Source organism: Phyllostomus discolor, chromosome 1, assembly GCF_004126475.2.
Source record: "Phyllostomus discolor isolate MPI-MPIP mPhyDis1 chromosome 1, mPhyDis1.pri.v3, whole genome shotgun sequence".
In the NCBI taxonomy this organism is placed as follows: domain Eukaryota; kingdom Metazoa; phylum Chordata; class Mammalia; order Chiroptera; family Phyllostomidae; genus Phyllostomus; species Phyllostomus discolor.
In genome coordinates this window covers 114490829-114514857 of record NC_040903.2, presented here as the reverse complement: position 1 = coordinate 114514857, position 24029 = coordinate 114490829, and the positions used below count along the sequence as shown (strand labels likewise).

The 24029-nt window shown below is 54.1% G+C and overlaps 2 protein-coding genes across 2 annotated transcripts in view; one reads left to right on the top strand and one right to left on the bottom strand.

Moving 5' to 3' along the window:
* Positions 1-1772: 1772 nt before the first annotated feature.
* CLK3 (CDC like kinase 3) lies at positions 1773-15472 on the top strand. Its single transcript, XM_036027918.1, is given in 15 exon segments — positions 1773-1791; positions 5389-5540; positions 6237-6453; positions 8335-8431; positions 8708-8774; positions 10875-10991; positions 11674-11840; positions 12970-13064; positions 13156-13285; positions 13536-13618; positions 13980-14059; positions 14334-14424; positions 15047-15065; positions 15068-15172; positions 15175-15472. Coding segments are annotated over 14 exon segments (1467 nt in total). The 5' UTR covers positions 1773-1791; the 3' UTR covers positions 15222-15472.
* Positions 15473-15857: 385 nt separating this feature from the next.
* Positions 15858-24029, bottom strand: part of EDC3 (enhancer of mRNA decapping 3) — a 73166-nt gene continuing 64994 nt past the window's right edge. The window contains 5 exon segments of the mRNA XM_028507773.2: positions 15858-18085; positions 20153-20209; positions 20212-20355; positions 20358-20365; positions 23874-24027. Of these exon segments, the coding sequence (XP_028363574.1) occupies positions 17751-18085; positions 20153-20209; positions 20212-20355; positions 20358-20365; positions 23874-24027 (698 nt within the window). The 3' untranslated portion in view covers positions 15858-17750.

Genomic DNA, 24029 nt, shown 5'->3' with positions numbered 1-24029 from the left:
TTCTACTTCAGAACAAGAGAAAGCTGCTTTGTTACTGGGAGGGAAGGACTCCTGGGTCCTCGCTGGTGGGGAGGCTGGTGGGAAGATGGACCCGACTAGCACTAGGGGCAGAACCTCCTCTCTCGGCCACTGACAGGGACCTGGCTTCCAGGAAACTGTGGCAACAGGAATTGGTGGGAGGAGGGGACACCACAGAGTCCTCCCACCTAGTCTGAGTGGTTGAAACCCTGAGATGAAACTCGGTTCGTATGGTCGAAGCCGCAGGCCAAGCATTGGGTCGGGACAAGAATGGTAACTCAATCTCTGGCCCTTAAGGTAGCATACTAAGGGGGCGGGGACACCCAGCCTCGGTCTTCCTCTTCACACTTGAAGACGCTCTGGAATTTCTATACGGGGTGGCGGGGGGCGGGGGAGGGGTGCGTCTGATTGGCAGGGGACTAGGAGAGGGTCTTGAGGATGCTATAATACATCCTGTTTTTATTTAGCTTCAGTTGTTTACTTCGGGTGGAGCTAACACAGACTTGGGGATCCCCTCAAGCCACGCAGTCAGACCTTAGTTTAAGAAGGCGCGGGAGACCTAGAACTGGAGATCGCAGCAAGTCCGGAGTGGATAGCTCCGCAGCGGATGCTGCGGCCGGCCTGAGACAGTACGCTGAGCGCCAGGGGCGTGCCCACACCGCAAAGGGGGGGAGGGGGGCGTGACGTGGGCGGGGCCGGAGAAACCCTGGCTGCCCTCGCGGCGCAGCCCCTTAGAGGGGCGGGGCCTGAAGGGGTGCTGTGACTTTCCCACTATCGTACAAGTTAGGCGTTGGTACAATTAGGGAGCTCTCCCCTCTGCTTGGCTGAACCACGCCAGCGTAATTAAGCGGGAGTCCGGGGAAGGCACGCTCACAAACCGCTAGGTCTCTCAAAGTGCCCGGCCTCGGGTTTTCTCTTGAAAATGGGTCCTAGTTATTCCACCCCGATCAACCGTGAGACAATGGGTAGTAGGGTTTTGTTGATCCGGGGTCGTCGAGTAACTCCAAGAAATGGCCAGTGGGGCGTGACCGCGGCAGGGCGCTGGGTCTATTAACTGAGAAACAATGCTGTACTCTTGCAGCGGAGCTCAAGGAAGAGAGTCCTCTTCGCCAGTGGCCACGCCCCCGGGGATCCTGGGCGTCTACCCACGAACTGCTCGGCTTGCCCAAGGGCGCTGGGCGTGCCGCCAAAGCCTTCACCCCTGAGCCAAAGAGAATGTAGTCTCGTTTGCTTTTTTCACGGAAGCGGGTGTCGCGACCACCTTCTCGAGCCCCGGAGCTTGCCGGTTCTTCACTGAGGCGACGACGCAATAATGCCCTCCTCCCCCCGCGCAGGAAGGGATTGGCGGGCTCCGTCAGGGTCGGGGCGACAGAGCAGGCCCAGCCCTCCAGCCAGGTCGTGGTTCCACCTTTCAGCTCCCTGCGCCCGCCGGCCGGGAAGAGCTCCCCTGTTGCGTCTTTGGGGCCTACGTGCATCGCGACACGGCGGAGGGCGGGCCGGGGACCTCCCCTCGGCTCTCCCGGAATCAGTCTCTGCAGACACCCCACCGATCAGAGAGGAGAAGACGGGTCCTCCTAAGCCTTCGAGTTGGAAGCCAGAGCGGCCAAGCCACCGAGCGAGGGATGGCTACCGCTGCGTCACGCGAGGGGCGGGGCTTCAGAGGGCGGAGGCTGGAGCCGGAAGCGGAAGAGGCGCACGGAGCGGGAAGTGGGGCCTAGCCGCAGCCGGAGCCTGGGAGACGGTGAGTGTGGTCCTGGGGCCGCGGCGGCAGAGGTGAGGAGGCAGGGTGGGCGCGCCTGGTGCGGGTCCCTGGGCGCCTAGGCTATTGTGGGCCTGTTTCTTTCTTTTCTCCTCCTCGGCCTACCGCAGGCCGCGGCTGCGACCTCTCACCTCTGACCCGCCGCTTCTCCCCCGGGGGGGCGGTCGCCGGAGACCCCGACCCCTGGATCCTGTGGTGTCAAGAGTCTGAGCCTGAGTGGCCTCTGAGGTCCCTGCAAGGGGCTCGGTTTCAGCCTTGCAACTGTCCGCGGAAGGGGTCGGGTGCTACCGAGACCAGCCTTGAGGGGCCTTCAGATCCCTCCCCTACTCCCAGCTCGAGGCTTGGTCCGCAGTCTCCTCCCCTCGCGGCTTGGAGTTTGATTCCGACCCGGGCTGGCGTTCCTCCTGCACACCCTCCCCCACCCGTCTTCCCCTCGCCGCCATTGGCGGCGGTTACGGGGGGACGGAGCTTGAGAGCTCTGGGACCTGGGGCGTCGGGAAGGGCCGCGAGCGAGGGCCGCAGGTCCCGGCGTGTTTTGTTGTGATGATGGAGCCGCTCCAGCCTGGGGGAGGGGCCAGGCCAAGCTGACAGTACTAGTGCCTGGGCTGCTCCGGGTCCGGGAGTCTCTGTGCTTTAGTTTCGGGTGCGGGTACTCGGGTACGGAGCTGGGGTGGGAATTGACTGAGCCAGGCCCCTGTCGAGGTGGAGCTGGCGGTCTTCCAGCTTTCTTCCTCTATGCCCTTGAAAAGGAGGAGAGTTTCACCCGATGGTGGCTGCTTGCAAGGTGGCAGGTTTGAGATTGCAGTGGTGGAGCAGCGTCAGCCAAAAATAACCATGGGGCGCTGCGGTGCCTGGGCTTGGGAGGGCAGCCGCTGACCTGGCTGGCTGCTCTTGTCAGCCCAGTTCTCTGGCCAGGAACAGCAAATGGGAAGCCGACTAAGTCTGTTCTCAGAGAAAAACTGGCATCCTCCGCCTCGTTTCCTTCATGTTACCTTTTCGTTGTGTAGAGCAGAGCCTTCTGGAGCATAATTGTGGCCCTTAGGTTCTTCAAACAACCCATTTGTTGGGGTCTCAGAGAATGATAATTGAAATAGGCCCTAGAGCCCTGGCTGGGAATATAACGAGGGGGCATCAGGTAATCCCAATACTTCACCTGCTTGTAATGTGTTGAAGGAGATGTCCTCTGTGATTGTTTTGTGTGTGGTAATTTACAGCTTGTCATCTCCTTTGCCAAATGGGCTGAGAGGTGTTACCTCCATTTTGCAGGTATAGTAAATGGAAGGGCCTAGAGTGGTTTGGTCACAAGGCCAGCACTGGGGTTTACTTCAGGGTTTTCTAACCAGAGCTCTCTTCCCCCGTGGTCCCTTGGAAGAGACAAAATGTCCTCAGCTCTTTTAACACAGACCCACATGTTACCTGGAACATTTTTAACGTTAATGAAGAGCTGCCTTTGTACCTCTTGTGGGCACAGACTTATGCTAGGCATTTGACTTGAAGGCATGGTTTAGGCATGTTAGTAAAGGAATGACAAAATGTAACCCTCACAGAATCCTGTAAGAGATTTATGTCCCCTTGTTGCATGAGGGAGCTGAAGGTCAGAGTAGTTTAATAACTTGCATAAAGGCACACAGCTAGAAGCAGCAGTGTCAGGATTAAGACTGACATCTATCGACTCTGAGGCTGTGCTCTTTCCTCTAAGTGAACATGTGTTGACATAAGAGTCTTCTAGGTCCCAGGAGAGGGTCTTTACCCTGGTGTAGCCTAGACTGTCCTCCAGCTCTGGTACTTTGTCGTCCCAGTGACGATGGGCAGGGCCTTTATCCTGGCCACTGGAGCATCTTCTGGGACACTTAGTGACATGTGATATATTACCTTCATCTCATAGCTTGGGCACCTGACCCAGGGTAATTGCAGGAAAACAGTAAAACATTAGTCAGCCGATCATCAAAACAGAACAACAGCCCTTAATAGTGTGGCTCAGGTGGTTGGGCATTGTCCCACAAAGCAAAAGTTCGCTGGTTTCGTTTCCAGTCAGGGCACATGCCTGAGTTGCAGGTTCGGGATCTCCATCGGAGTGCATGCAAGAGGCAACCGATTGATGTTTCTCTTTCTCCCTCCCTTCTCCTCTAAAAATAAATAAAAATCTTTAAAGAAATCCAAAAAACCAGAACAGTCTAAATACTTCAGGAACTGTAAGGGACTTTACATAGTGTTTCTCTCCAAGGGTTGCTTGGGACCTGGACTTCTAGGTAGATAGGGAAAGGCACCTACTCATGGGGTGATTGAATGCAGTGGCTTTCTTAGGATCACAGAGTAGCTCCCAGTGGGTTTGTCAGATATGCCTCATTTTCCTGCTCATCCAAGGGGAACCATTCCGTTTTGTTCTTCTCCTGCCAGACTCTTTTCATGAGATGGGGGAGCCTCAATGGGTTTGTCCAAAATGTGGTTGGTCCAAAATTTTGACACACGTTTTGTCAAAAAATGTGGTCAGGCAAACCCAAGACTGATTACCATTGAAGGCTGACTCCGGCCAAGTGAAGGGTTGGGAGTAAGGGTGGCCATGGTCTCTGGCCCAGCCTTCCAGTGGAGGCAAGCAATGTCAGGGTTTTGGTTTGGGGTGGAATAGGGAGCTAACCTCACACAGCCACCTTTCTCAGCAGGTGGCTGATCCAGCCTGTCAATTTCCTGTAGTGGATATAAGTCCCTGCTAGACAGGGATAGTGAGGTGAGCCTTTTTGGCATGCCTCCCTGAGCACATGTGATGCATCTCCTGAGATGGGCACAGGAGAAAGGTACTGGGACAGAGGATTGAGAAGAGAGGATAGTAATGGTGCTGTTGGATAGAGGCAAAGCACTGCCCAACACGGCACTGCAGGCAGTCTGAGGGTGCTAAGTGGGTGTCAGACAACATACCTGGATGCTCTGACCCTAGCATCTTTACTGGTGCTGACCAGCAAGGGCTGGCCAGACCCTCAGGTGGGCTAGGGAATGTTTGTGAGAACCCTCAATCTTTTTCTCCAAAAGCTGGTCTTCTTTCTGCCTATAGCTCCTCACATAACTGGTGGTCCTTGCTCCTTTGAGTGGGGTTCAGTTCAGGGCCTCCACAAGCAGTTGTACTTTTCAACTTGAGTGCTTTCACCCTTGGCTCCTGTGTCTTGGTGACCTGCCAACAGCCATCTGACTCTGGCCTCTGGCTTGACAGAGCAAGTGCTTCACTGGAACTCACAAACAGGCAGGAGGGAATTGACCACAAGAGGCTCCCCTTTCTCCTGGGTCTTGGACTCCTGCGATGGTGGCGCTCATCAGCTCCTCCCTGTGTTCAGCCTCGGCACCTGTCCTGGCTCACTAGGCTCCTCAGGTGCTCAGGTCATGAGGCCAATGATGCCATGCTGAGGAGGCAGCTGTTCTCTGGCAGAGAAGGGTGTTGCCTATTGTTTGGTCTTCGACCACTGTGACCTCAGCATTCTTCACTTCATAAACCCCTGGGAGGGGCTGCCCCCAAACAGAACAATGGGCCTCTTCTTCAGGAGTGCCTAGGCTGCTCAGGCAGCCAGGTGGCTGGAGGTGGATGCCTGCATGTTTAGCAGAGTTGTCCATTTCTCGTGGCCTAGATGCATCACTGTAAGCGATACCGCTCCCCTGAGCCAGACCCATACCTGAGCTACCGATGGAAGAGAAGGAGGTCTTACAGTCGGGAGCACGAAGGGAGACTGCGATACCCATCTCGAAGGGAGCCTCCGCCCCGGAGATCTCGGTCAAGAAGGTGAGAGGGAACTGGATCAAGAGGAAGGGTGCCTTCCCTCAGCTGGGCTAGACAGACAGTCTGGCGGCTTGTAGCCACCCAGGGCTTCTTCACATGACTGCTGCCTCTGCGCGGCCGCACTAGATCACTGCACTAGATCACCAGAGCCCTCTTTGGGCTCCTCCCCTGAGCTCACCTACATTCCCTAGTCTCAGTGTTCACTTTAATCCTTGCCACCACTCCTTCCTCCGTCCTTGAGTCTTTTCCTGACACACTCTCCATTTTCTAGGTCAGTATCTCCCTAACCGCTGAGCCTTCCTCAGTGGGCATTAAAAACATAGCTTCAGTTCTTTCCAGAGGTTGGTCCCTGGTCCTTTCTCAGCCCCAGACCAAAATTACAGCCTTGGCAGGCCACAGGGAGCTCCAAGGCATGGGAACCCTTGGAGGCCCTCTAATGTAATCGCCTTCCACTAGGGCTCTGCCTCCTGTGGCACTGTAGGGGTGTTGTCAGTAGCCCCAGTTCTGGAGGTCAGATTTCAGACACACACATTCCTGTCTCCCCGCTTCCCCCAGTCTGTGTGCCTCTGCTCCAGCAGGCTGCCCCTGTGAGCCCTTTGCAGGGGCCTAACCAGATGCCTCTTGCCTGGTGGTAGGTAGAAACCTGGCTGGTGGGAAGAAGGGCCTGTCCGACCAGTGTCCCCATCCCCCTCTTGGCAGCCATGACCGTCTGCCCTACCAGAGACGATACCGGGAACGCCGAGACAGTGACACATACCGCTGTGAAGAGCGGAGCCCATCCTTTGGAGAGGACTGCTATGGATCTTCACGTTCCCATCATCGTCGGCGGTCACGGGACAGGGAGCCATACCGGACCCGCAAACATGCCCACCACTGCCACAAACGCCGCACCAGGTCTTGTAGCAGCGCCTCCTCGGTGAGTGGTGGCCAGAGTGTGCTGGCTGGGGCTTCAAGGCCTCATCTGTTTGTAGCCTTCTCTCAGGTTGGCTGGTCCGGGTGAGTACTGCTAGCCCTGCGCACGCACATTTGGTGTGTATGCATGTGTGTGTGTGTGTGTGTGTGTGTGTTGTCTGGTTTAGGCACAGGGCTGAGCAAAGAGCCCAGTTTCTCTATCTTCTGGCCCACTGGCAGTATCAGCTGTAGGGGCTCTGGTTCCGGCGCTGGCTGGCTCCCAGCCTGTCTGTATCTCCACACTGAGCCAGGCATAGGCTGCGTGGGTGCCAGTAGCCAGGGACATGTCTTAGGGATCCTAACAGAGTTGCTGGTATGTGGTCTGGAGCTGTCTGGCCTGGTTCTTCCCACCCAAAGATTGCCTCCACATGTAGCCGAGTGCTCTGACTGGTGTGGATTGCACCCACTTCTGCAGTCTCAACCTCCACACCCCTCCCCAAAGGCCTGGAGGCTGGACTTCCCACCGGTAGGGAAGGGTCTTCCTATCAGGTAGCTCAGACTGGGAGCGTCCCTTTAGACCTCCAGCCAGGCCCTCTTCAGCCTAGCCTCTTTGCATGAGGGGCAGTCAAGACAAGAGACGAGCTGCTTATGCGATGGGACATGTAAAGAAATGACAGAAAGGACTCAGTCCCAGGACTTGTCCAGTTGTAGACCACAAGCCAAGAACAGGGCCTGGAGGTGTTCCTAGTGTGCAAGGTTGCATAGACCTGCAATGAGACCACAGCCTACAGTGCCCTCACACCTCTGCGAAGGGAAGCCTGTCATGAATCTCTGATTTTAAGTGCTGTCTTCTTCCCAATACCTCTTCCCTTCCTCACTCCCTCTCGCCAGCCATGAGGCCCCTGAGGGAAGTGGTAGTGGAAACAGTGGAGGGGCCAGGCATCTTCTCTGCTGAGCATTCTGGTGACTTCTTTGAGTGGCTACAGGTTGCAGGTTGACTGGGCACCCATCATGGCCTGGTGGTCTCTCTGCACACTGCCGTACACTGCCACAGGAGGGCAGTGCAGGTCTGTGGCTCTGCTTCTCTTTGGTGCCCTCTGTTGTCATGAGGCTCAGGATGGACCTGGCCTGTGGGGACCAGGGCCGGAGCTGGCTTTGGGTCTCTGTCGGCCATTGTGGTAGGAAGCCTGGAGGTTGACCATCCCAGAGAATTCTGGGCTCCTTCCCTGCTTGAGGCTGGTGGCTCAGAGGCTGCTGATGGAAGGCCCTTTCTGGTGGTGATGTTAAGTCTGGCCACGGATGCTGTCTGGGGGCCGGTAGCAGCTTGTCTCTGAGTGACAGCTGTTGGGTATGTGCAGGGCTGTGTGGGCAAAACAGAGGCGGGCGAAGACAGGCTGGGCATTCTGCAGCTGAAGCCAGAGTGGCCTCTGACTATTCTGATGAGCGGACCCAGGCTGGGACAGCCACACGCGTGCACCGTTTTCATTGCGTCTTCACCCTGGCGGAAGCTACTGGGAGGGCCTGGGAGGGGGACACTCATTGGAGAAGGGTGTCGGGCTGTGGCTCTCCTCATGGCCCGGCCCCTCAGCAGCAGAGGCTGATCGTCTTTCTGAGCACTTGCGGCGCCCTTCTCTTAGATAATGTCCGAGTTTTCTTTACATACCTGTAGCTGTTTTTACTTTTCTGTTTTTGAAGTCAGTTTGTGTCTTGACGTGTCCCTTGCAATATCCCTATCGTTATATATGCTGTGTGCCTTATGAAATGCTGGGATCTGGAAAATCCAACCAACCAACCCACCGGCTCCTCACCGTCTCCACCTCTGCCTTTGACTGACACCTCAATCTGTCAATCGGAACCGCCTACCATGCGATTGGTCGGATGGCGTTTCGGGGGGCGGTGCATGCAGAGAAGCCAACAGAGCAGTAAGCGCAGCAGCCGAAGTGTGGAAGATGACAAGGAGGGCCACCTGGTGTGCCGGATCGGCGATTGGCTCCAAGAGCGATGTACAGCCACCTTTCGTAAAACTTTACCTCTCTACTTTCTACCCCCTTGTTAGACCAGACCTCTCCTGTCTGGAGGGGCCTCTAGTGCGCGTGGTGCCTTAGCGGGGCCACCAGTAATTGCCTGAATGACACAAACGCTAGCAACTTCTGTTTTTAAGAGTGTAGCAGTGAGAGAGAAACCTTTTTTGTTTTTGAGAATTTGAATGCTGTGAACTTTCAGGAGTTGCCGACCCTCTGCCCTCCAGATCCTCACGCCCTGCTTCTTTTCTCTCCTAGATGAGATCGTGGGGAACCTGGGCGAAGGCACCTTTGGCAAGGTGGTGGAGTGCTTGGACCATGCCAGGTGAGCGAGCTTTCTGGGGAGAGCTGGCCTGAGGCTCTTGTAGGTAGTGGCAGTTAGAGTTTAACCTTTCTCCTTCTGAAGGGAAGCTCCAAAGCAGGTTCTGACCTACACATGTTGGGGTGTTGTTGGTACCATGAAAAGGGAGAAATAGCTGGGATTCCACAAGCACGTGGCATGCCTGCCTAAGAATTGCTGGCCAGTGAATAGCCTGCCTCACTTTCCTCACTTCCCCAGGTGGTGGTGGTGGTGGTGGTGAATATCAGACCAGAGCCAAGGCTCTGGCTCCCCTGTGGCCTTGATCTGCACTTTGTGATCACTTTTAGGGCCAGGGCCTGGGCCTCAGCCTCTGATAAGGGTAGAGAGTACTGCTGAGCCCAGCCCAAGTATGAGCCCCCACCCTCTAGAGACTGGCCTAAGTGGCTGTGCAGGCCGCTGTTGAGGAAAAAAAAGCCCCTGGACTTTCTTGCCAAGCAGGCTGCTGCCTTCTGCAGTGTGGCCGGAGTTCAGGGTGGGCCCTTACAGTGTGCTGGGGCAGGTACACCCGTGTGTGTGTTGGAGCGCTGCTGGGGCGCCTTGCTTTCCCAGGCTGAACAGTGGGACGCTTTGGTCTCCTTTCCATTTCTCAGGACCAGAACCCTTGCCTCTTTCGATTTAGGCTGGAAGGTCATTTCATGGGAACCACTGCCTCCCTGCCTCAATGGCCCTCTCATTGGTTTGTGGCTTTAGCTACAAAGTTCTTGTCCTGGCTGTCTCAGTTGAGCCATATGCTGCCCATGCGTGACTCTTCCACTGTCCTAGAGCTGAAGAAACATGTGCAGGGTTTGCCCACATGCCTTGGCTGTCGTGATGGGGCTGGGCACCGCACACTGCAGTGCTCCCACGTTCGGAGAGGTGCTCAGAGAGGGCAGTTAGACCAAGCAGTCTAGCCAGCTGTGGAGCCCCAAGATAAAGGAATGATGGTGACTGAAAGGAAGCTTCCCCACCCTCCTAGTTCCCATTTAAACACCTTTTGGACCCAAGAGGTTAGGGTTGGGACCAGTGAGCACAGGGACATGTAGACTATAAGGTGACCAGAGGGATATGTGGCAGACCTGAGAGCTGTGGTACATGGGGACAGCTAAACTCTCTGGGCTCTGCCACTGCGTAGCTAGAGGGAAAGTTAGCCTCTGGAGTCACTAAGGGGCAGGCATAGGGCTTGGGGCCTTCAGAGGGTCCAAAGGGAGTCGACCAGAAGATTTATTATGAAGAGCAGAATTCAGCTCAGCAAACAGGTCTTACTCTCAGAGCCTTCCAATCCTGGTGACTGCCTGTGGAGTGATGAACCTGTGCTGAGGGTTGGAATGCCACTGAGGGGTCCCTATTTAGGGGGCGTCTGGTAGCCTTCCTTCTGAGGTCCTTTCCTGTCCTGCAAATCTGAAAAAATGGGATAGGGAGAGAAAAGCAGGGTATTCTCTAGAAGGTGCCTCTGCCTTGGGAACTGTCAGCCTTTCCTTGGGCACCAAGGGTTCCTGGCACTCAGCGGTCTCTGGTAAATGCTGTGGCTGGTAGGCAACAGGTCAGCTAAAGAGAGCAGCCCTTGGTCTCCCTGGAGACACCCCTATTCCTGGCACCCTTACTCTCTTGCCAGGCCTTCCCGCCATCCTGGAACCCCCACCGCATGGGCAGCTATTTGCCCAGACTTTGTAGACTTGCTCTTCTGAGGTCAAGAAGTGCCACAAGAAGGTTCTATGTGGACAGCCCTGCAAGGATCAGAGACTGCTACTAGCCTGCAGGCTGGCACCTACTGAGTGAACTCTCAGGCTAGCGTTGGTCAGTGAGATAGGCCCCTACTCCTCTGCCCAGGCTTCTTTGGAGCTGGCAGATAGCTGAGACCATAAAAGCGTAAGGCTGGCATAGGTGCCAAGGGAGCTTGCTGTTAGGAGGGTAGACATCTGATGTTGTTTAGGACCGGCTGGGCGTCAAGCACCTGCTTTCCTCAGGGCAGGCCCAGTTCCTGCAGCCCGGGGTGGTGTCTGCCAAGAGTTGCTGGGCTGGGGTCGAGGGTGGGGGAAGGGCTGTGCAGCTTCTCATGAGAACCTCTGCTTTCTTCCCGGGTGCCAGAGGGAAGTCTCAGGTTGCCCTGAAGATTATCCGCAACGTGGGCAAGTACCGGGAGGCTGCTCGACTAGAAATCAATGTTCTTAAAAAAATCAAGGAGAAGGACAAAGAGAACAAGTTGTGAGTGTCAGCAAGGAACGGGAGGAAAGCTTTCACTGGGGACACCTTCCTCTCCAGTCCGAACTGCCTGGACACCCTGGGGCTGAGCAGTAGTGTCCTCTCACCTGGCTGGCATCATGCCTTCTCCGTGCTCTAGAGCCAGGGGAGTTGGGCGATTGAGTCTCACTAGAAGGAGCCTTTGGACTTCAGTCCAGGTTCTACCATGACCAGTTCTGAGTTCTCCCAGGCCTGCTTTTGTGGATTGAGGGCCTCACTGGGTGTGGTGGGCATTGTAGACAAGATGCAAACTGGAAGCTCGTTGGGGCTCCCATTGTCAAACCCAGAGGAGAGCTGCCTTGGCACACAGACGCTGAGCCCTGCACTCAGGAGTCTCCACTGGGAGTTGCAAAAGGTACTGCTAGTCCTGCCGAGTGTCCCGGCGCCATTCCATCTTTCTTGGAAATGCCAGGATTACACCCGTATCATAAGTAGGTGAGGCGGGAGATCTGGGACCAGAATGCCCTCCACCTCACCCCTCACAGTAGGAACTTCAGTCCTTGCTGAGATCTGTGGGATATACTCTTGCTGTTAACTGACTCTCTTTCTTCATGTGTGTCTGTGTTGGGGTGTGACTCAGGGGCCTGGGAGGAACACAGCCAGGCCCTCAGCACAGAGCCTGACCCCATTTGTCCTTCTCCCCCAGCTTGTGCGTCTTGATGTCTGACTGGTTCAACTTCCATGGTCACATGTGCATCGCCTTTGAGCTCCTGGGCAAGAACACCTTTGAGTTCCTGAAAGAGAATAACTTCCAGCCTTACCCCCTACCACATGTCCGGCACATGGCCTACCAGCTCTGCCACGCCCTTAGATGTGAGTATCCACCCTCGCAGAGAATGGTATACCAGGTGGGAAAACCACTTGCACATTGATAACCGTTCTCCTGAGCTGGAGACACCAGGGCCCCTTGGCTGTATGGCCTTTATGTATGAATCTGCACTAGTGGAGAGGTGCAATCTCCTCCAGGGCCTTCTGAGCCAGCTTCTGCCTGTACACACTCAGGAAGAAAAAAAATAAACTGCTCTAGAATTTTTCTAGCTACCAGTTTCATTCCCACTTTCCTGCATGGATGAAAAAGTGCAGGTGACCTGGGGGATCCCACCAGCAGCTCCAGCCAACAGACACCCTCTGCCTGCCAGGCTTTAAGAATGTATCTGGTACCCAGGCTCAGCACTGCAGGATTGGTTGTGGTTGGAGCAGGACACAGCAGGGCGCCCTGGAGAGCAGATGAACCTAGCACAGGGTCTGTGTAGGCGGAGAGGATGGTGAAGAGCACTCCAAGCAAGGCTAGCTGCTCGGCGATGGCCTGGAGCCTGGCGCTTGCAAACACTCTGGTTGAAGGAGGGCCCACTCTGGGGAGCAGTGGACCACACTGCTCTGAAGGTCTTGAGTGCCAGAGTGGGAGCCTGGGAGTGGAAGGGCACCACCACTGGTGGGGCAGGGACTGGAGGAAAATGGCAGGTTTCCCTTAGGATGAGGGACGATGGGAGGCAGGGCTGGCTTCAGGGGTGGCCCTGTGCTTGGTTTAGTTTTCTTTTGACACCAGCTTGACACTCTTTAATTTTCGAAAAAAGGATGCTACATTTTCATTTTGCCCTGGGCCCCAAAAATGATGTTGCTGGTGCTGGGGAGAAGGAACTACCCCGAGGCTGATTTGCCACTTTGAGAGACCAGGCTGAGGAGGCCTAGCCCTGCAGAGGAGAGGTGACAGGTGGTGTTTTAAATTGAAAAGTGTCTCCTGCCCTATCTTCTAAAACTCTCAAAGCCTCCAAGGCCCTAAGCACAGAGAACCTCTGAGAGGGAAGCCAGTGCAGGGGCACTGCCAAGGCCATGGGGTGAGGGTCTCTGGCATTGGAGGATTGGTCTGGCCCAGCACTGGCAGGAGTCGGAGAGGAAACCTAGGCTCTGAAGGTATGCTTTCCTCCTCTCCTGCCTTTCCCAGTTCTACATGAGAACCAACTGACCCACACAGACTTAAAGCCAGAGAACATCCTGTTCGTGAATTCTGAGTTTGAAACCCTCTACAACGAGCACAAGGTATCGGTGGGGAGAGGGTGATGTCCTGCTCCAGAGCTGAGTTACCCATAAGGAGAGATCGCTGACCTGGCTCTCCTTCCTCACCTCTCAGAGCTGTGAGGAGAAGTCAGTGAAGAACACCAGCATCCGAGTGGCTGACTTTGGCAGTGCTACCTTTGACCATGAGCACCACACGACCATCGTGGCCACCCGTCATTACCGCCCACCTGAGGTGATCCTTGGTGAGTAGTCGCATGGCCCCCAACTCACATAAAGTGGGCTATTGCTGGGGGGGCGGGTGAGATGAACAGAGGCAGCCGTGTGCCTGTCTACCACCCAGGGTCAGTGTCATGAGTCACTGTTGTTGCCAACCTGACCTGGCTAAGGAAGGGACCTGTACTGGGGTTTGGGCGAGAGTCCTGCCAATCAGTGTGGTGGCTGCCCTGTGACCCAGAGCTGGATCTCAGCACCTCTTTCCACTTTGGCTTTCAGAGTTGGGCTGGGCACAGCCTTGTGATGTCTGGAGCATTGGCTGCATTCTGTTTGAGTACTACCGGGGCTTCACACTCTTCCAGGTAAGGCCCCCAAGTCAGCAGGGCGTGAGATTCACTCTTGAGAATTGTAGAAGTTCAGGGAAAGGCAAAGGTAGTGTAGTGGGAGCACTCGTGCAGGTCTGAAGCTCAGCCAGCAGCATGGAGGATTGGGGCTGGAGGAGTGAGCGTTTGAGGCAAGAGACACAGCATGAGTGAGGATGTGGGATAGGCTGGGGCATGTAATGTTCCAGGGAGTTAAGAAATGGCCTTTATCCCTGGCAAAGGGTGACAGGCTACCATGAGGTCAGAGAGGCTGGGAGGGCACTTAGCCATCTGTTTTGTCCTCTATCCTCCCTGAGGGGCTGAGGCTAACCCTGCTTGCTCTGTTCCTGACCTTCCATAGACCCATGAAAACCGAGAGCATTTGGTGATGATGGAGAAAATCCTAGGGCCCATCCCATCTCACATGATCCACCGCACTAGGTAAGCCCTGGCCCATAGGCCTTTCCCATCTTTGGCTGAGGGTCAACAAGCTACTACAGTCTTTGCAGAATGCCCCATGGCTCCTCTGGGCTCATAGCTCCCTTCCCTGTACGCTCCTCCGGGCAGCCTGAACAGTCCCGCTGCCCAGATCTCCCTGCCCTGCTGAGTCAGCCCAGGATTCCCTGCCTGGCTTTGCTGCCATCCCTCAGCTGCTGCTCTTCCCGCTCCTACCTGCTCCCCTCCACCATGACCACTTCTCTTCCTTCATCTTCAGGAAGCAGAAATATTTCTACAAAGGGGGCCTGGTTTGGGATGAGAACAGCTCTGATGGCCGATATGTGAAGGAGAACTGCAAACCTCTGAAGGTCAGTTTCTGGCTTCCCCCAGCTCAACTCATGCCAAGGAGACCCCAGGCAATGGGCACACATACAGCAGAGAGGACAGGCCAGGCAACTAAGAGGTGCCCCCTTGCTCCAGCTCAATAGGAGGCTGTACCCAGGACTGCTGGGTGCTGGCAGTGGGGCTTCTTCCAGAGGGGCCTTTAGCCCTACCCCTTCCTGACAGGGTGACCACGAATGTAATTGGGGAACACCAGAAGAGCCAAGTATCAGAGACCCTGCTGCCTCCTGCCCTTCTCTGTTTTGGGAAGAACTAGGCAGGACTGAGGTGAGGGGAGGGAAGACCTAGACATGCCAGGAAGCCTCTGTCAACTGCATTTGGTGCTCGGACGGTGAATTTCACAGAGGTGATTGCTACCCACCTGTCAGGACTTTGCATGTGGGGACAGAGGCACGAAACCAACAAGACACCCAGTAGCCTGACATGTTCAGAGCAAAATGCTCTAACAGGCATGAAAAGAAAGGAGCCACTCACTGTCCAAGAGGGCAGACGTAGTCTTCCAGGAGGCATCGCTGCCTCCTCAAGCCATGCAGCAAGGCTCCCCACACCCCTGCCATCACACTGAGGCACCTTGTGTCCCCTGAGCAGAGTTACATGCTCCAAGACTCCCGGAGCACGTGCAGCTGTTTGACCTGATGAGGAGGATGTTAGAGTTTGACCCTGCCCAGCGCATCACACTGGCGGAGGCCCTGCTGCACCCCTTCTTTGCCGGCCTGACCCCGAGGAGCGGTCCTTCCACACCAGCCGCAACCCCCGCAGATGACAGGCACAGGCCACTGCACGAGGAGGAGGAGATGGAGAGTGGGACTGGGCTGTCTGGCCCCCTTTCTCCAACCTCTAACCATCAGGCCCCAGGGCCAGAGCCACCCAATGAACAGTGCAATGTGAAGGAAGGCAGGTGCCTGCAGGGGCAGAGATGCGATGCCCAGCTGCCAGAAAGCACAGATTTGACCCAAGCTATTATATGTTGTAAAGTTATAATAAAGTGTTTCTTACTGTTTGTAATCCCTGGTACCAGTGTGTCTACGGCTCCTTGCCTTTCTCCTTGCCTATCTTATTAATAAAGTCTTCTTAGTAGTTCAGCTTGTGGAGAGCTGAGTGTGAACTAAGCCAGGCAGACCAGAAGCTGGGGTGGTCCTCTGCACCCAGGAGAGCAGTTGAGTTTGAGTGGGCTTGCTGAACAGTCCTACGGCACTTGGGTCTCTTCCTACACCTGTTCTGCTGGCCCTTGTACCTCTCAGCTCTAAGGGGGTCAGGGAAGACTCCACTGTGGCTCACCAGGCAGCATCTGGTTTTACCTGTCCCAACCGTTTTCAGCCTAGGACAAGATTGGCTCCTAGGTTTGAGGTGGTGGTACCTCCCTGTAGCCTACAGAGCAGAACACACCAGAGACGAGACGCTGTCATTTAGCTTTATTTAGTGCTGTTTTTAGTTCCCCAAGAGCTGCATGAGTGATCCTCCTGACCCATGACTGGGCCCCTCAGAGACTGAGCATGGCAGGCAGGATGCCTCTGAAAAGAGCCAAGGACAGAGGAATCATGCTTATCTATAGTAACCCCTGGGGAAGGCCCAGGCTAAGGTCATGAGGAGGCTCCAGTGCCACCAGGGAAGAAAAAAAAAATGTGCAGTACCCAGTGGTTCCTCAGGCCATCACCCCCCACCTCCAGTGCCACCACAAATTATTGGAATGAGTAGTCTTTTGGGCCAGGGTTCTAGCTTGTTTTTCACTGTATCCACTCAAGGAACCTATGCACGTTAACAGGCAGCCAAGAACCTGTTGACTGGTTGCTCACTAAAAAGCCTGGAATCCAGCACCACTCCTCAGACTACGGCCCTGCCCCTAGAGAGAGGGCCCCATCCTGGGAGCTACTGGGCCCTGAGAGTGAGCAGAGGCTCAGGGAGGACACAGCACAGGGATGACTGTCTCTGGTTTCCTCCCACTGCTGGAGACAACTGCAGGATAGGAGAGAAAGAGGGACCAGCCCTCTCTGTCCTGGCCGTGCTCCTATAGGGAAAGTGATATGTAGCCCTGGGCCACAACCCGTGGTGAGCCTTCCCACTCACCCCTTTAATCAGAGTGCGCAGGCACAGAGCAGAAGGGCAGCTGTCAGGAACGCCAGGGCATGGCTCCTGTTCTACCAGCTCCCAGGGCTTAGGCTGACAAGGTCCAGGGGCTTAGTGCCTTAGAGCTGAGCAGCAGTGTGTTCCTATGGCTGAGCCCCACCAGCTAGCTCATCCAGAAATTACCTCATTTTGGCATCTCTGAGATAGGGTGCTGGCCCCAAGCCTACTCATGTAGAGTGGACAACCAAAAAGGATTCAAACAAGGGGGAGGGATGTGCAGCTACAGAGGACCACCATTCCAGAAGGGCAGAGGGAACAAAATAGTGTGGGTATGTATGTGCAGGCAAGAAAGTGGGGGGAGTGGTGGCCTAGGACAGAAGCACCAGGGAGCTTCTTGTGGCTCAGCACCAGGCACCCCAGCCTCCCTAATACTGAACATTAAAGCTGCAGCCTGAGGGGTCTGGTCCCAGACTAAGAAAAGGCTCTGCCCCCAACTAGAGAGCGTGTGGGGTTGGGGGCAATGCTGGTAAGATGGGCACTGTGGTTCTACAGTAACATAACCTCATACTACTACTGGGCTGAAGACAAATAAAATGTAAAACCCCAGTACAGTAAAACCATCCTGATGCCACCCCCTTCCCTGCCTCTGAAGAGTGCTATAGAAAGAAGGAAGGACCCTTGGAAAAAAAAAATCCCAGCATTAAACTTGGATCAGCTCAAGAGAAAGGGTCAAAGCTTCCAAATCAACTTGTGTGGGGCGGGGGGCACGAGTCTGCCCTCTAGTGGACAGCTGCAGCACAGCCAGTTGTGTGTGATCAGAGGAGAGGACACAAAGCCACCAGCACTGAAGTAGCAAGTACAGGCCCCCAAACAGGCCCTGCCCCACTCCGCGAGGTGCTCGGCCTGGCCCAGTGGCTGTAAACCTGACACAGTTTGTGAGCTGCCTACGTCTGTAAACAAAACCCCACGCAGGGGGTCGAGTGTAGAGATGCCTGGAGCCACTGAGCACTCAGCCTGCCACCTGTCTCGCACACCCAATGGGAAAGCCTTTCCTGGCCAAGGGCAGGTGACAGGTCAGCTTTAAATATGATTTGTTCTCTCACAAAATAAACCCAAAAGAGAAAAATTTAACAAGGTCCATGAAGCTTCACATCCTTAAGGCGTTCGTTGTCAAGTTCACTGTCGGGAGCAGCAGGGGACTACAGGGTCCAGCCTGTCCAGAGCCCCTCTAGGCAGAGTGTAGTGGGATGACAAACTTGCAGCCAAAGGGTGAGTGGTAGTTGATCCCCACCTCGTGGAATACCTGCTGGGGAATGCCAATGTCGCACAAGTAGATGCGGCCCGCATGCTCTCCCAGCGGCAGAGGCAGGCCCAGAGCCAGTGACCACTTGGCATCGATGCCCTGTTCAACTTCATGCACAGGAGGATCTATGCTGAGTACTGGTGCCCGGTTCTGGTTGGCCCAAGCCACGGCTGCCTTGTACCAGGGCTGATCCCGCAGGAAGGCATTCTCGGGACAATCCAGACAGTTGATCACCAGGTCCACAGGGCTAGTGGGCAGATCTGCAGATGCAAAGGAATGTCATTTGAAAATCCCTCTAAGCAGAGGACCCAGGTTGGGAATAGAACCCAGGTGGCCCCCTCACTGAAATGGGTCCTTCCTCCTAGGTTGGGCTCAACCTTAAGAATGCAGAGGGAACCTATCACTTCTCCCAGGCATTTTAAAAGGTTTCTCTGCTCTAACCAGGCCACTGGGACAGTGTAAGAGCATGTAACTCTTGTCCAGGCTAAAATAAAACTGAGAATATAAAAAATCAGACCGAAGCCCAGGGTTGGCATCCTCAGGTTTGCCCGCCTCCTGGCACAGCTGCAACAGAAAGCCTTCAGGGCAGCCAGAGAAAGAACTGCTTGAGATGGGCATCAGGTTACAGATTTCCAAAGGGGAATCCAGAACAGGCCTCCTTCCCAGCTCTCCGCCTGAAGTAATGCTATTTCTCAATGACAGATCCACGGCTTCCTTACTTAGCACAGGGCCCCAGGGTCTATGTGCCCACAGGTACCCGGCCTAAGAGATCGGACGGAAACTGAAGTTCTGGCTCAGGATCTGGCCCAGGCTCTGGCCCCAACTCACCATCTGACCCCTGGCAAAACCCTTTCTCTGGGCCATATATGTTCTCTCCACTTCTCCCCTGTTCTCACTTAAACACACTCCAATCATACTTCACCCCCACTACTCCACTTGAAACTGCTCTTCCACACTGCTAAATCCAGCGGTCAATTCTAATCCATCATCTGAACTTAACCTAGACTACCGTGCTCACACCGCTCATCATACCCTCCTCTCTTCACTTGCCTTTCAGGTACTTGCCTCTCCTGGTTTTCCTTCTCCTTCACTGACCACTCCTTCCCTGTATCCTTAGCTGCTCTCTGCCTCCCTGACTTCTAAACAAACAGTCTAACAACTTCTCTACCTACCTCTCTCTTCCTAGGAGATATCTTGTCCAGGTTCATAACAACTCTAAACATCACATCCCTTCGCTTAACTCCAGACTCATCAATATATCAATCAACAGTTCCACTGCTGTATCTAGCACCACGTCTAACTGAGCTTCTGCTCTTCTCCCAAGTCTTCCCATCTCAGTGATGGCAACCCCATCCTCCCAGTCACTCAAGCCAAAGACCCTCGAGTCCCCCTTAACTTCTTTCTCTCACCACCTTCATCCAATCTGTACACTCTATACTTAAAACTGATTCAGAAACTAACCACCTTTCACCATGTCCACTGTCTCAGCCACCATTATCTCCAGTTCATCGTCTTTTAAAATACACTTCTTAATAATAAATATTTATTTATTTAGTGAGAGACACACACACCGGACACACTGATTTGTGCATCCACTTGCTGATTCTTGTATGTGCTCTGAATCAAACCTGCAACCCTGGTATATGGGACAATGCTCTAACTGGCCAGGGCTCATGGCAGGCTCATGGCAGCCTCTTCACATCTCTTTGGAAGCCTACAGTCTACTCTCAAGCAGCAGCCAGAATGACCATTTGGAACCTGAGCTGGATCACACCTTTATCTACTTACTCCTCCAGGACTTTCTACCTTGCCCTAAGTCAGAGTCCAAGCCCTTCAAATGGCCCACAGGCCCTTTACAGCCTGGCCCTGGCAACGTATAAGTCTGTATTCCTCCGACACTCTCTTCTCTCTTCCCTGCTTTATCTGTTTCCATACACTAACCATCTGACCTAATGGAAATGTTACTTATTAGTTTCTTCATCTGTCCAAACCTGAAACGTTAAGACTCATGGATGCATGGATATGGATTGGGGGGGCGGGGAATCTGTTGCTCTATCCCCAGTGGTCAGGAACAGTGCCCATTCCATCCATAATATCTGTGAAGTGAATAAATGGGTCCCTAGCTCCTCCTCGGAGTAATGGGACAGTGGGGGTGAAAGGGATAGGAAGTAGGCAAGTCAACAACCAAAGTTATTTCCCATTTGTGCAAGCAGAACACACTTTATACTCACAATGTTTTTCCACCTCTCACCACTGGGCGGCACCATCAGACCATCGAACTACTGACGAGGGAGGCGGCCTCAGGCCAGCCCTGTGCAAGTGCTCACCTTTGAGACTGGACACTTGTTGGCCTTGGGTCTTGCTGAAGAGAGACAGCTCGTTGTGATGGACTCGAGCATCTTGACAAAGTTTGGCAGGAAGAGGATGACCTGGACGTCATGGTTGGCTAGATGCTCCACAGCTATACCCTGAGCCCCCTTCACATGGGGCCCACAGAGCAAAGCCACGGTGGGCCTCTGGTGAACATTTTGGGATTCAACCTAGAACAAAAGTAAAGAAGCAGTCTCAGTCGCAGCCCTGGCAATCCCTCGCACCCTAAACCAAGTGAGTGTCTTGCACCTGTTGCTCTCAGAGTTCCCGACAGCCCCAGGTTCCAGAGGGGGCCAACACCCACTGTAGGACAGGTCTATAGGGTGTCCCACACTTCACCTGCTGGATCTCCTCACTAGGTAATTTATCCGGACCTTGTTCCACAGACACACTGCTTCTGACCAAGAACGTTTACTGCCCTCACGGTGCGAACCTATCAGAACCAAACTTTGGGTAACAGACAGGCTTTCCCACCTCGCCACCCTCTTTGCTTCCCTCCCCAACACGCCTGCTCCCCTGCAGTAGTACTGTCTGGTCTCATTCTCGCCTGTACTGTTAAAGCTCTTTTTTGCTTCTGCTCAACTGTGCCCCTGCTCAGGAGCCCACCTTTTCTTTGAGATCCAGCTCAAGGCTCACCTTTTCTAGGTTTACTCTGGCTCGGCTCCTAAGAAACTCACAGCAAGTACTAAACAGGATAGCTCTGAACGCTCTCAATCAGTCGCCAGTTCAAGTTCTCTTTACCGAGCTGCCGGTAAGCTTTAATAAGGGCAGTGCTAGAGATGCTGATAGGACCTACTGCACAGGATGCTATGTGGACCCGACACAAAAAGTGCCCCTGGGTGTTGGCACTGTTACAGTGCTGGTCACAGAAGAGGCAGCTGGCTGGGCCTGCTGGCCCACTAGGCTGGCAGTTGCCTTAGACAAACCCACTTTCAGTTTCCTGCCATTCAAAGCTGAGACCTCTCTGGTCTCAGAGAAGCCACAAGTAAGGTTGGAGGGTTACACCTTGGAGCTGTGCCTGATTCACAGGCAGTGAAGTCTGCCCCAGGGCTGGAAGGTAGAGGAAATGTACAGCAAGCAATAGACTTAGGACCCTGCTTGGGATGGTGCAGTGACAGTCACTTATTGGTCCCCCAAAGAGAGGAATATGACAGCTGCTGTCAAGCCAAATGGGAAACCCCGCCCCCCAAATAAATTTAGGGTAGTACCATTCACTTCCCCTACTATGTCTGCATCTTAAGGAAATATGACGAGTACTCCCTTCAGACAGACACTGCCAAGTTCTGGCATTTGACTCACCCGTGTCTGTTTCCTAAACTCTCACAGAGGTATCAAAGCAGACCACAGCACCCACACATGCAACAACGGTGGGCAGAGCACGGGCCCTGAAACAGAACTATCTGGGCTGGAGACCTGGTCCACCTCGTACGTGCAGGATCACATGGGCAAGTCTTCCAGCTCTAGCTCTCTGAGCCTTAGCTGGCCTGTCTTAAAACAGCGGTCTACTATGTACCTTTGAGGAGAAGCTACGAGTATCAAATTCAACACTGTTATGAAAGCAGTGAGGAACTGCATGATCCTTGACATACATGAAAATGACTACTAACGTGGTAATCTTTTTCAAAGGAAAGCCAGTAGCTGCTGCAAACGGTAGGGAGAGGGCCTTTCTGAGAGTTCAAACAGGCACAGGACAGCCAACCCCAAGAAGCTGGCTTGAGAGGAATATGACTTTGTGGGGACATTCAAATCCTGCCCCAAAACTACTGTTTCTGGGAAGCTACTTAATGGCCTCAAATACTCCCAGGAAGAACTCACTCCAGGAGCTGCCCCCACGGTCACTTCAGCGGGAGGTGTAGTAGTCACCAGGACCAAGGGCCTGGTGTTCTGTCCCCAGGTGCTGGCGCTATTCCTTTCTTTGTGTGGGGGTGGGGGGGTTGGGGGGGGAGTTGCTCTCCATTAGCTCTCCTCTGTCATAGGAGAGGCACGGTTGAGAAGCAAGCCTAAATCAAGGGCAAGGAGGAGTAAACACACCTACAATCCACAGGGCAAGGGGAATGGAGGAGCACGAAGGGGAACCTCACATCCAGCTGGATCACTTTAGACAACACTCTCCACAAGGCTGGGCCACTGTCCTCCTTTTACAGACAAATCCAGCAGACACCTGTCAGCTCCACCTTGCTTGATCTCTCAGCAGTACCACTGCTGACCATGCCTTTATTCTTCAAACACTATTCCTCTGGTTCGGAAGCACGATACTCTTGGTTTTCTTACTTCTCTGGCTTTCTTTCTCAGCCATTCTGGAAGGCTGATCGCCTCACCATGCTTTCAATGCTGATGTTCCCCAGAATTCCATCCTAGGCCCTTCCTCCCTGCACACCTTCTCTTTACAGGACCTCATCTATTCTATCGCACCTACAAGCTGACGACTTGCAGGTCTCTGTCTTCTGCTCAGACCTAAACTTCAGATGCAGACTACTAATGGTCTATTTGGCTATCTCACAGGCCTCTCAAACTTAACATAGTCAAAACAAGATCCCACCATTTCCTCCAAACCTGCTCTTCTTCCCACGTTCCCTATCACAGTTTATGTTGTCACCATCTGACCAGGTATCCACGTGGGAAAGCTGGAAGGTCAGTGACCATAGGCACTTCACTTTCCACCACCTCCCACATCCATTCAATGACCTTGCTCTGTTAATTTTATCTTTAAAAAAAAACCCTCACTGATCTCCACTTCTTTGATCCTATTTCCCTGGTTGCTAAGTTTTCTGTTAGAGTGTGCCTGCAGTCTTGCCTCCACACCATCTACTCAACCAAACTCATCTTTGTAAAATCATGTCACAGCCCCACTGAAATTCCTTCCACAGCTCCCTGCTGCTCAGCCGCACGATGCTCTGCTTTCCAGCCACAGAATGACTCACAGCCCCACCGCTGCCGCGGTCTCTCAATTCTCTATGCTCTTGGCATGCGCTACTCCCCAGACCTAGGCTACTCTCCCCACTCCTGCTGCCTGTTAATTGCTCCTTGCTCTGCAGGACAACTCAGCCTGGATGCCCTGCTCTAGGAAGGGTGACTGGCCTGGGAGCAGACAGAACGTGGCTTGAAGAGGACCTTCTGTTTCCTCTACCACAGCATGGTACTTTTTGAAGGCCTCATCAGGCTACTGCAGGGCAGGAGCTGTGTTTTATTCTTCCCTTATCCCTAGTCCTAGCACAAGGCCGGTACTCAGTATCAGTAAATGTCCACAAATGAAATGAAGCCCTGCTCCTGCTACAGGAACCAAGAGGGCAGGTGGGAAGGTACCAGGCTCCAGCTCTCCCACCCAATTGTCAGGGTGGCTCTGGAACTCAGGACTGATTTGCATCCAGCCCCTGGAATGACAGGTACCAAAGGCTGGGTCTCTGAAGGTGCTTAGAAGGCAGGCCTCTAACAGTCAGCACTGTTACCAGGAAAGAAAAGGTCAAAGGGTGGCTTACTGGGAGAAAAATGAGGACTTCCCGGAGATTGGCTAGAGAAACAAACAAAAACCTCCAGCATCCAGGAAAGTGACTTCATAAAGTTGTATCCATCAGACAAGCAGCAACTGTCTAATGAATTCCTCCTGGGTGAGGCACCGTGATGGGGCCAGGCAGAGCAGCACCAACCCACACTCGGCCACTGCTGATCCAAAGGCATTACCTGTTGGGTCCTCCGAGCAGAGTCAGTGCCATCTGACTGGCACACACACCTGTCATCTCCAGTCTCCGCTCTAGAGTCAGCCCATGCTTTTCAGCCACAGACAGCAGCTTTTTATGTAGTTCATAGGAGACACTTGGGACAACCAGGCCAGAGTCT